The 11187-nt window shown below is 38.4% G+C and overlaps 1 protein-coding gene across 1 annotated transcript; it reads left to right on the forward strand.

The window, feature by feature from the left end:
- Positions 1–325: 325 nt before the first annotated feature.
- On the forward strand, positions 326–10008 carry LOC141728805 (collagen alpha-4(VI) chain-like). The gene is made up of 6 exons (XM_074539504.1): positions 326–810; positions 2697–2787; positions 5694–6365; positions 7181–7274; positions 7464–7735; positions 9399–10008. Exons 1-6 carry the CDS (start codon positions 367–369, stop codon positions 9569–9571), a joined length of 1746 nt encoding a protein of 581 aa, XP_074395605.1. The 5' UTR covers positions 326–366; the 3' UTR covers positions 9572–10008.
- Positions 10009–11187: the final 1179 nt, after the last annotated feature.

The following is an 11187-nucleotide window of genomic DNA, read 5'->3' on the forward strand; positions in this document are numbered from 1 at the left end:
ATAATTTTTAAAATTCTTATCCAGTAAAACTGGACTGTTTTGACTATTTGATTGTAAAAGAGGAATGTGGTCTTGCACTGACAGACTGTCAGTTGTCTGAACTTTGGCCAGGCTCTTCATTGAAAGCGAGTGAATAAGTCACTATTTTAATGCATATTAGTCCTAAATAATTTAATTGCTCTCCCTCTCTTCCTTCCAGCATGCTCATCAGGTAAGCCCACCTGATCTCTGAATATTCATTATTTTATAGATTTGAAGAAGAAACTAACAATGTTTGAGTTGTGGAAAGGTTCTCATATAACTTTTCTGCTTTGATATACAGACACATGCCCAGCTTATCCAACTGAAGTGGTTTTTGCCTTGGATATGTCTGATGATGTTACACCAGCTGCATTTGAAAGAATGAGGAACATTGTTATGTTATTGCTGAAGACCATTAAGATCAGTGAAAGCAATTGCCCAACAGGCGCTCGTGTCTCTGTTGTTTCTTTCAATACCAACATGCACTACCTCATCCGATTCTCTGAATTCCAAAAGAACAACTTGCTGCTACAAGCCATCCAGAGCATCCCACTAGAGAGATCCAGTGGAAAACGAAATATTGGGGCAGCCATGAGATTTGTTGCAAGACATGTCTTCAAACGTGTTCGTCAGGGCATCCTCACAAGAAAAGTTGCCCTGTTTTTTGCCAATGGTCCATCACAGGATGATGTAGCCATCAGCACAGCTGTGCTTGAGTTGAGTGCCTTGGATATCACTCCAGTGGTTATTGCCTTCAGTGAGGTGCCAAATGTCAGACGTGCCTTCTCTGTAAGTAGAGCCTGTTGAAAACTGAGTCACTCACCCACTTGCTGAGTATCTGCTAGGATTTGAGTGAATCTTGTTCTCCAGCCAAAGTCCAATCCCTTACTAGAAAGGGGTACATTAAAGATTACAATTTTAACAGAGCAGCAGTGATTCACTCGACCATAGTGATCACCGTCTGACCTTTTTCTGAATGTGAATTTTTAATGTCTTGTACTTTTAGAGAAAATCAGAAAATTTCCATAATATTCTGTTAATTTCACTTATTTGCCTATGCCTTTATATTTCTGAAGTTGTAACAAATAATAAAAATTTAACTAACAAACTCTGGCTCTAGTTTCTAGAAAAATTAGTAGAAAGCTTCAAGCATGCCTTCTGTTTTTTCAAAAGAAAATTAAATTAGCAAAGCCCCTCTTGATATCTTTATTGCCATTTGTACAGGAGAAAATTATGAAATTTTGTTTTAAAATATGACTTCATCTAAAAGATAGTAAAAAATTAACAGTCCATTTTAAAAGGTACAAAAGGAAAGCAATTCTATATTTATTTAAGGTTTCATAATATAGATTGCATGTTCTCCATCTTTTCAATTTATTTTAATATCATCTGTGCTCAGTTTTAACTTTATCAAAGTAAAATTCATTCCAGCTGCTGTTTTCTCAAAATTGTCCTTCTAAAAGGAAATATGTTTACTTGTACATGATAAAAAGTGCAAAACTTGGAGTGTAAGTTCTAATCTAGCACCATCTAAGTCAGTCCTTTATTATTTATGCTATATTTATTCTCATGCAGCCTCATATTTATTAGTTGATTCATGTATTTTTCTGACTAAATGATAATTTAGCAGAATGAAAAATTTCTGCTGACACATGAGAAGGAAACTTATGGTTTATTGCCTGGGTTGTTCCACAGGATAAACAGGAGCAAGAATCAGTATTTTCTTTACTTAGTATAAGCAGATTACAGCTTTGGATGCATGTGTTGACATCTGGTGACTTAACATAAATCTGTCTTCAGAGTAGAAGAGTTTAAAAGAGCTGCTTAGCATGGGAAAGGCAAAAAATTCACTGCCCAGCACTCCTTTAAGTTTACAGTGCTGGCAAGGCAGCCAACCTCACCACCACCCCCAAGTAAATACAACTTCCCTTTTCCTTTCAGATGGACTTCTACCCTTGCAATTGAGAGGTGGTGTAAATCTCTATGATCCTACAAGTCTGTAGCCACAGATACTTGCTGTCTTTACTTTGCTTCAGGAGCTTCAGTTTAGAGACCACGTGCAGCCATTGCCAATTCTAATTCCCTTGAACAGTTCTATCTGTAACATTCTTTACAGACTTTAATCAGAAATTAATTGTGTGGTGTATAACACACAAAGCCAAAGTTTAATGCAAAGAAGTAATTATTTCTTTGCTTACCATTATAGCTTATTCATATATGTTCATTTCCTGTGATACTGTGATATTTTAGAGCCATTTTTATTTTAGTCCACAAGGAAATGCTTTTCCATTGGATCACATCTGGATGGGGTTGGATGGTGGTCAGTGAAACTGTAGAATGTTGGAGCATCTTCAGGGCTCCTCAGGCATTTCTGTGGTCAAATCTTCCACTGTGAAAGATTGTCTTTCTTCAGGCGATCCCAGGAAACACATAGGTCACTCTCATGCTAGAACTTTCTAATGCTAGAATTTTCCCTCCAAGAAATCATATTCACTCTTTGTCCCAGAAAAAGCTGAGATATTCTGCCCTTTCCTCTGTAGAAAAATAGCACCCTCTTAAGAAAAGAAAAAAGTGATAATCCTTCCCTGGCAGAAAAAAAAGAAAGAAAAAAAGAGAGTCTTCATATATTTCATCATTCTGCATAATGTTGCTTTTGTGTCTGCTTTAAAACACAGATTGATGACACAAGAAGATTTCAGTTATTTGTTTGGGAAAGACAACAAGACGAAAATTTGGAGGCCATCACATATTGTACACTGTGCTTTGGTAAGACATTTTGCAAATTGCATCTGTTGTATTGTCTATTTACCATTTCAAAAACAAATTCTATAGCTTTTTTTGGTTTTTTTGCAATGTGGTGGTGGGAATTTTTCTGGTACACCTTAAACACACCTGTGCATAAATATGAAAGAAAAATTTTAATGAAGTGTGCACTGGTCAGAATCTGACTGCCATAAATGGTCCTACAAGGAGTTTGCAGAGATGTATTAAGAACAGTGTGGTTGGTTGCATGGAGCAACTCAGCTCAGCTCTGCAGCCCATAGGGATGTCTGAGTGTTCCCATTCCAGGATGGCTACAAGACAGTGCTGTGCCTGTTTCTTATAATTTCCAAGAGAAACTTCACTCCTTTAAAGAGGAAACTTTATTCCTTTTTCTGTCTCAACATTCCAGCCAGATGAACCCTTCTGCAACTGGGCCTTCTTACCCTTTGTGACAGATCATTTTGTGGTTACAGAATACCACTGGTGAGGAGTTACAATTTTAACTTCCTTTTCAGTGGATGTTAAGAAATAGAATCTCAAAATCACAAAAGCTGTTTAATTAATTTCTGTCTCAGCCATGTGAAATGAATTTCTGTGTTTAGCATTTCCTTTTTAACAGAAATGCACTTAAAATAGCAATGTGATTTTTGGAAGGCAGGCTCATTTGCTGTAAATTCTATGCTGTGAGAGGGGGAGAAGCTACCAAATGATAATATGTCAAAATGTTGAACAATGATCTGAGATGAAAAAATAGAGTTTGATTCTGTGTCCTTTACAATGTTCAGATTTCAACAGAAGAAAATTTCTCCAGGGAACTGTTATCTATGAAATTTTTCCTTATGAATGTTTTTCTGCTCTTATGCATGAATAATTTCCCCTGGTACCTCAAAACCTTCTTCAGCAAGACTCATCTGTTGTTCCTTACTAGAACAAAAAATATTTCAAGCTCCTGTTACAAATGGAAGTAGGGGTTTAGAAAAGTCCTTGCCTTTTGCCCAGGCCTCTGGCAGCAGGCAATAGCATTATTGAAGAAGCCAGAAAAAAAATCCACTCTCATTCACAAGTTCTTTAATAATGGCTGATTTGGTCTATTATAGAATTAATTATTTAAGTAATAGACAGAAAACTAAGAGTTATAAGGCTTAAACCAAACTAATATGACACAGGAATGAGGACAAAAAGAGAAACTACTAGTAGATGTATACAGTGTGAAGTTAAAGGTACCTATTCATGGCAGCATTTGATGAGTGATCTCTCTGTCCTTATCTCCTTATCCCCTGCCCAGCTGTGGAGGGATTGTCTGGCATCCAGACAGGGTCAACCCGCTACAAAAGCTTTTTTTATTTTTCCTAAACTTTGATCTAAAAAAATCAAAACAAACAAAAAACCCCCAACAAACCAACCAAAAAAACAAACAAAACAAATGAAAAAACCTCTAATCAATTTGGGAGCTGCAGCAGGATTTCTACACCCCCTCCTCTCTACCATAGAGAGTTGGTCCATAAAGAGATAACGTAGAGGCTGATTGGCCCAGCAAGGGGTTATCTCTGGTTCCAAAAGGGCTCAGGCCTCAGCTAAGAATCATCAGCTTTGTCTGGAGAACAGATGTGGGAAGAGATGCAGGAAATATTGTTGACTGGAAGACACTGTTTAACAAACTGTAAAAGACACAGAGTTATCACAGAGGCCGAAGCCTTCTACACACACACACCGAAACTCTGGGAGACCTCTCCCCAGGGCCTGGATGCAGGTTCTGTGGTTACTTCCCTGGGGATTGAGGGAAAGGGTCTCGATGTGTAGGTGCCCCACCAGCAATTGGATGGTAAGATACATTGAACCCATTGAAGTTACATTACTTCTTCATTAGCTGTAACAAACTTGAATTACAAATATTAATTGAATTTATTACTAATAAAACAAGAGCAGGCTAACAAAAATTAAAATTAGACCTTAAAACCACCTTCCTCCCCACTCCTGCCTTCTCAGCTCTACTGTCTCCCTACCAGCAGCACAGGGAGATGGAGAATGGGGCTTATAGTCAGTTCATCACACATTGTTTCTGCCAGTGCTCAGGGAGAGCAAGGAGTGCCTCCCATGGGAGATAGTTCTTCATTAACTTCTTCAACAGGAGTCCATCCCAGGAGTAACAGTTCTCTGCAAACTGGTGCAATGTGAGTTCATCCCATGGGCAAGAGTCCTCTCTAAACTGCTGCAGCATGGGTCACTATTCCATGGGGTGCAGTCCTTCAGGCACAGGGTCACAAGTATTGCCAGAAAACCTGCTCCAGCCTTGGCTCCTCTCTCCATGGGTTTTCAGGTCGCTGCCAGGAGCCAACTCCAGCATGGACTTCCCACAGGTTCACAGCCTCTTCTCAGGCGTCCACCTGCTCTACTGTGGGGTTCATCCACAAGCTGCAATTGCATCTCTGCATCCCCATGGATCTCCATGGGCTGCATGGGCACAGCTCACCATGGTCTTCACCAGGGGCTGCAGAGGAATCTCTGCTTCAGTACCTGGAGCACCTCCTCTCCACCTTCTCCACTAACCTTAGTGTCTGCATAGTTGTTTCTCTCATATATTTTCACTTTGCTTTTCTCTGCCCACACTTAAATCTGCACAATAGCATTTTTTTGTCTTCTTCTTAAATGTTATCACAGAAGCATGTCCACCATTTCTAACTGGCTTGACCAGCACCTCTCTCTTGGAGCTGGCTGGCATTGGCTCTGCTGGACATGAGGAGGAGTCTTCCATCAGCTTTTTACAGAAGCCACCCCTGTAGTGCCCCCCACTACCAAAACCTGGCCATACAAACCTAATACAGATCTACAGGACTATGTGAAATTTTTATAAATCATTGCTTTTTTTGTATTGCTAAATAGTTCACTGCCTATTGGGTCTTCCTCTTTAGATAAATGCAATCCAAGAACCAACTGTGAGGTGCCTTTTTCTCCCCTGGTTCAGATGGATATGGATATAACTTACATCATGGACAGCTCTCGCAGCATTAGCAGTGAAGACTTTCAGAGAGCCAAAGACTTTGTGAGCAACATGGTGGATCAGTTTGTCGTTTCCTCACAGCCAAATGAATCATATGGAGGCATCAGAGTGGCACTGGTGCAGCAGGCTCCCAGGGGCTTCCTGCCTGACAGAAACCAGACACCTGTGGCCTTGGAGTTTGACCTAGTCACATACAGCAATAAAGATTTGATGAAGAAACACATCCAAGAGTCTGTTCACCAGCTGGAAGGGCCATCAGCCATTGCTTCTGCTCTACAGTGGACAGTTGAAAATGTATTCTTTAAAGCCCCCAGACAAAGAAAGCACAGGGTCATATTTACAATAGTCGGAAGCAAAACAAGCACATGGGACAGAGAAAGGCTGAGAGAGATTTCACTCGGAGCCAAGTGCCAAGGGTTCACCTTATTCACTCTTGCACTTGGCAGTGATGTGAGTGGCAGTCAGCTGATGGAGCTGTCCAGCTCCCCCACAGATCAGCACTCACTGACACTGGGCAGGTTTGCCACCCCAGAGATGGTGTATGCTCAGAGGTTTAGCCGGGCATTCCTAAATCTTCTACAACGTAAGTATCACACAGCAGCATTTGCTTCACTTGTGGAAAAAAAGACAAATGTTGTGTAGTCAGTGTATATGTGCTATCATTCAGTTCCTGGTCATAACTTTGCTGCTAATGGTTCATGATTAGTTTACCTCAGATGCTGGACATGAATAAAGGTGCCAGTAATGACAGAGCAGCATTCTATTCTAAAGCAGTCTATGTCCTTAAGTTTTTATTTAATGTGTGGCTTTGTGTACTCCACTTTCACTAAAGACAGACCATTCTTCAGGTAAGAGAACACTGTCATGTTCCTGATTTAGGCCCACATTTCTCCTCAGACCATTGACAAGTCCAGATCTACTGAGCTGTTTATACCTATTTAGGTTTTGGGACAGGTACAAGATAAATATTTTGCACATTTGACCTTAACTTCTCTACAGAGCAGAGACAGGACTTACTTTTCAAGACACATTCATGAAGATGCTTAGTCTTAGATACTTTGACATGGAAACAAGAGAATAGCAAAAAGGAAATTGCCATTTACTTAAAATTCTCATCATAAGCATATGATTAGAGATGTCAAAGTTTCTATAGAAGGATAAATAGTGTATTAAAGAGTAAGACAAAATATAAAAGGTTGGTTCAGGAGTCATTCTCATCTATCTGATATCTATAATATTTTTCATTTTTCTGGGCACAGTGTCAGTCACTCTGAATATAGTGTGTTACTTATTGAAAGATGCAAACTCCAGTTCACAAAAACAGCCATGTAGTGGTTTTTATTAATCCTACTTTTGAGGACTTTAAAACTCACTCCTGCCACCTGTGCTTTCTCACAGAAGAAATGAACAGTTATCCTTCACCTGAACTTCAAGAAGAGTGTGAAAATTTAGATCGGGGAGACATACAACAGGAAGCATCCGTGACTGAAAGGTTGGAAATTCCTATTTAACTTCTTGAGTGCATACCTCTGAATGTAAGATTTATCCCTTTGGGTTAGCTGTTACATTCAAAGTAATTTTAACAAAAATGGGATTGGGGTCAAAAGTTTTTTCATGTTTTTCAGAAGGAATGAAAGGTCATATTGGTGCTAAAATTTTTTCCCCCCTCTCTCCTTGGAAGAATACCTTTTCCTGGAATGGCTGAAAGTGGTTCCAGTCAAGTTTTAGAAGACACGGAAAAAAATAAAAGTAGAGTCATGAAGAGGATGAAAGAGAACACCAAAGAGCCTGTATACAGAGTGCCAGAAATGAGAGATGATTATGAGGAGAATGCGTATTTCACAGAGGAAAATGCTAAAAGGGAAAAGCCTCAAGAGTGTGGAAAAGCTCAGGAGAAGAACAAGAAAAACTTAGAGACCACAGCAGAAACTAGAAGTGGCTGTAATGATTATGGTATGATTCTAGAATATGAAAATCTTTTTTAATTTAGTAAAAAGACTAAACTGTGAAGGACTCAATTGAATATTTTTACACGATGAAGGATTTCCAGCTACATTTTTTCAAAGGTTTTAGTCATCACATGTTAGTATTTAGTCCAAAACTATATAGTAGTTAAAGACTGAACTACAGGTGTCATTATAACTTCAGTTTTGATTTATGAATTTTGTAACAATATCATATAAAGTTCTAATCCCCCTTACTAAAATAGCCAATAATTTTAAAATCCCCAAGTTGCTCTGTAATTAGTAACTCCTGCTGCTAATTTAGCTCAACATGGAGGAATTAATTATATTTCTGCTACAGTCTGTTCCTGTAGGAAGAACAGGATCCATCAGCAGAGGTATCAAAATATATATTCTTCATGTTTTTAACTGTACTTTGTAATGGTGCATTTTTCATTGCAGATTTGCCATTAGATATAGGCATGGGAAGCTGATTGTGAGATTATTTGGCACCAACGTTCTTAAAACACTATTGAGTGAATTTATTGTTTAAACTACAATTAGAGATAATTTATGTGAAAATAAATGAAAAGGTGTCTGCGTAGATTTGAGTGCAGTTGTTCATTTATATTGATGTTATCCCTTCGTTTTTCATCCCTCTCCACCCAAGAATTGTTCTGGAATTGTAGCCTCATTCAGGATGAGAGAGGAACAGTAACAGGAAGATATGTTACTGTTTATACTTTACTAATAAAATATTTCCTTTGATGAAGTAGTCATGGTCACTGCACTTAAGTAAGAAACTACCTAAGCCATTTATGAGAGCTGTATGAACTGTCGTCCCCAATCCTGTATTGTAATTAGTGACCCAAAAGTTTACTTCAAAAAACATGTAGCCCAGCTCCAGAGCTTGCTTTTTGAGAGATGTGCTTTGTGCTCATCTCTTGCTTGAGATTTTTGCTTTTCCGTTGCGTAGGAGAGGGTAATGTAATTTTAAATCTTTAAGTTGTATCATTATATTTCTTTATTTCTCCGTTCTTCCTCTTTAATATTGTACTGACATCAAAGTCTAGAGCTGCCTTTCTGTCTTCTTTTGAGTAACTCTGAATTTACATTGGTGAAAGATCATTAGAGCTGTTCTCACCGAATACCAGCTTGCTATTAAGTATGCTTCTCTCACCTACTTTGCTAATTTATGCAATTTAAAGCTGTAATACTTTTGGATTTGGCTAAGAGACTACCATGGATAGTTTAACAACCTATGTATACTAATTTATGAAATTTTATTGATGGATACCAGTATAAGAAGTTGGAATAAGGAAGAGGGGAATTATTAAAAAGTTTATTCTCCTAGTTTCTATGGACCAGGTATAGTTATTTTACAATCATTAAAAAAACTTTTTGTTAAAAAACTAAACACCTTTTAGCAGGCCTTCTGTTATGGCAATGAAAAATCTAGTTTCAGACATTGTCTCTGGGAAAAGCAGTCATAAAAAGAGGGTTTTCACACTGTCACTGTGGAGTTATAGATGAATACTTAGTGTAAGACCTTGAACACTGGCTACTCCTTTTGTCTAACAGTTTGCACTGAACATTATTTTCCCCTGAATTTACAATGCTGAGAAGGGCAGATTTTTCTTTCATTAAATCTGTCTCTTATTTCCCTTTTCCAGATGCATGTGACCTTGTTCAAGATAGTGGAGAATGTCAGAATTACATTTTGAAGTGGTACTACGACAAAGAGCAGAAAATGTGTGGTCAGTTCTGGTATGGGGGCTGTGGAGGCAATAAAAATAGATTTGAAACACAAGAAGAATGTGGATTCTTGTGTATAGAATCCACCTAGTGCAGAGACACTTAAATTAACTCTTCAGTTAAACTCTATCAGGTTGATGTGGAAAAGGCATTCAAAGAGGAGGCTTTACATACCCACTCAGCTCCCATGTTTCAGCTGAAAGAAATACTTGATTATAAAATCATTATCTGATGATGAAATTGTGAAAACAAAACTTAGGCTATTTCTCCATTGATCTAACATGTTGAGTATTGAGAAACTCAAGTTAGCCAACAGTGCACTATTTAAAAGGCATAAAAGTATTGAAACCTGACTTTCTTCCACAAATACCAAAATGTGCACTTTCTGAATATACTGCATAAAACAAAGCAGTGCCTCAGAGATTTACATGAAATAATATCAGATGCAAGACACTGACATCAAAATGTTTTTATGTGTTTGCTTACATTTATCCTGCTTGTAGAAAATACCAGAAAGCATTTAGATCTCAAGTGACAGAATTCGTAGAACTTAATTCTCTTAAAGGATTTAAAAGATTTATTACCATAGCAGCATTCTTGGTTTCTTTTTCTTTTTTACTTTTTTTTTTAATGAACAATCCAACATGTGAATAAAATCAATCATTCTCAAATGATTTAGTTCTGCTGTTAGTTCTTAAAGCAGGTGTAAATGTATTCTCGTGGTGTGGCTTCCTATTGGTAAATAAGCATGGGTCCCCTGTGCTTGTTACCAGATGTTAGACAAGTGCTTTTATTTTAGAACATTCGATTTTCATGGCTGCTCTCGAGTGAAAGAAAAAATCCTGAGGACATCTGATTGAGGATAGTAAATGCAGTGTCCTGCAGAAGGGTAGGACTTAGCTGAGCTTTCATACTCTGATGATCATACTCTGATGACTTACCCAAATTCTGTTGTTGCCCATTTTATGGCTGTAGAAGTCGTGGTGCATTTAATTTTGTCACCACAGACCATTCTGCAGAGGTGGCTGAACTTACCTGGCATTTTGTTCTTCTGTGGATTCACTTACAAGATACAAGAATTGATCTAGCAGCGTCTTTCTAAATGCTCCCTTGAAAAAAAAAAAGAAAAAAATATTAAACTGGAAGAAAAGCTGTAAAAATTATGCAGAAATTTTTTCTTACTGAAAAAAAAAAGGGAAATAATGACATATATTCAAGATATGAAGATAGATGCCACTGGATATAAACAATGTGTGCCAGCTTTCCTTAAATAAAATTTATAATTTCCCTTTGAAAATATAGGCTTTGCTGATTCAGAGGAATCCCATACACAACAGTGAGCAAAATGGAAGGGCTGGTTATAGTACTGACTCTATGGAAGGAAGGTCTTGTCCACTTGTAGAAGAAATCAGCAGGGAATCTTATGAATGAAGTAATTCTGGTGCCACTGCCCAGTGACACTGGACCAGATGTGCTGAACTTCCATATGAACTGCAAAGGCAGCCAAGTGCTGTGCCACAGGTGCCACTGCCAATGCCTTTTCTCAGCCCCTTTGGTGGCAGAGTGCAGGGCACATTTGGCTTCCACTTGGAGGGATCATTGTACCCCTGAAATCAACTGCCCCAGAGGTGGGAACAAACCCTGCTGCCATGGACTGATCCAGACTCACTGGAACAGGGTGAAGCTCCAGAAAACCTGCAGTACATT

This window comes from Zonotrichia albicollis, chromosome 1 (assembly GCF_047830755.1).
Source record: "Zonotrichia albicollis isolate bZonAlb1 chromosome 1, bZonAlb1.hap1, whole genome shotgun sequence".
NCBI lineage: Eukaryota > Metazoa > Chordata > Aves > Passeriformes > Passerellidae > Zonotrichia > Zonotrichia albicollis.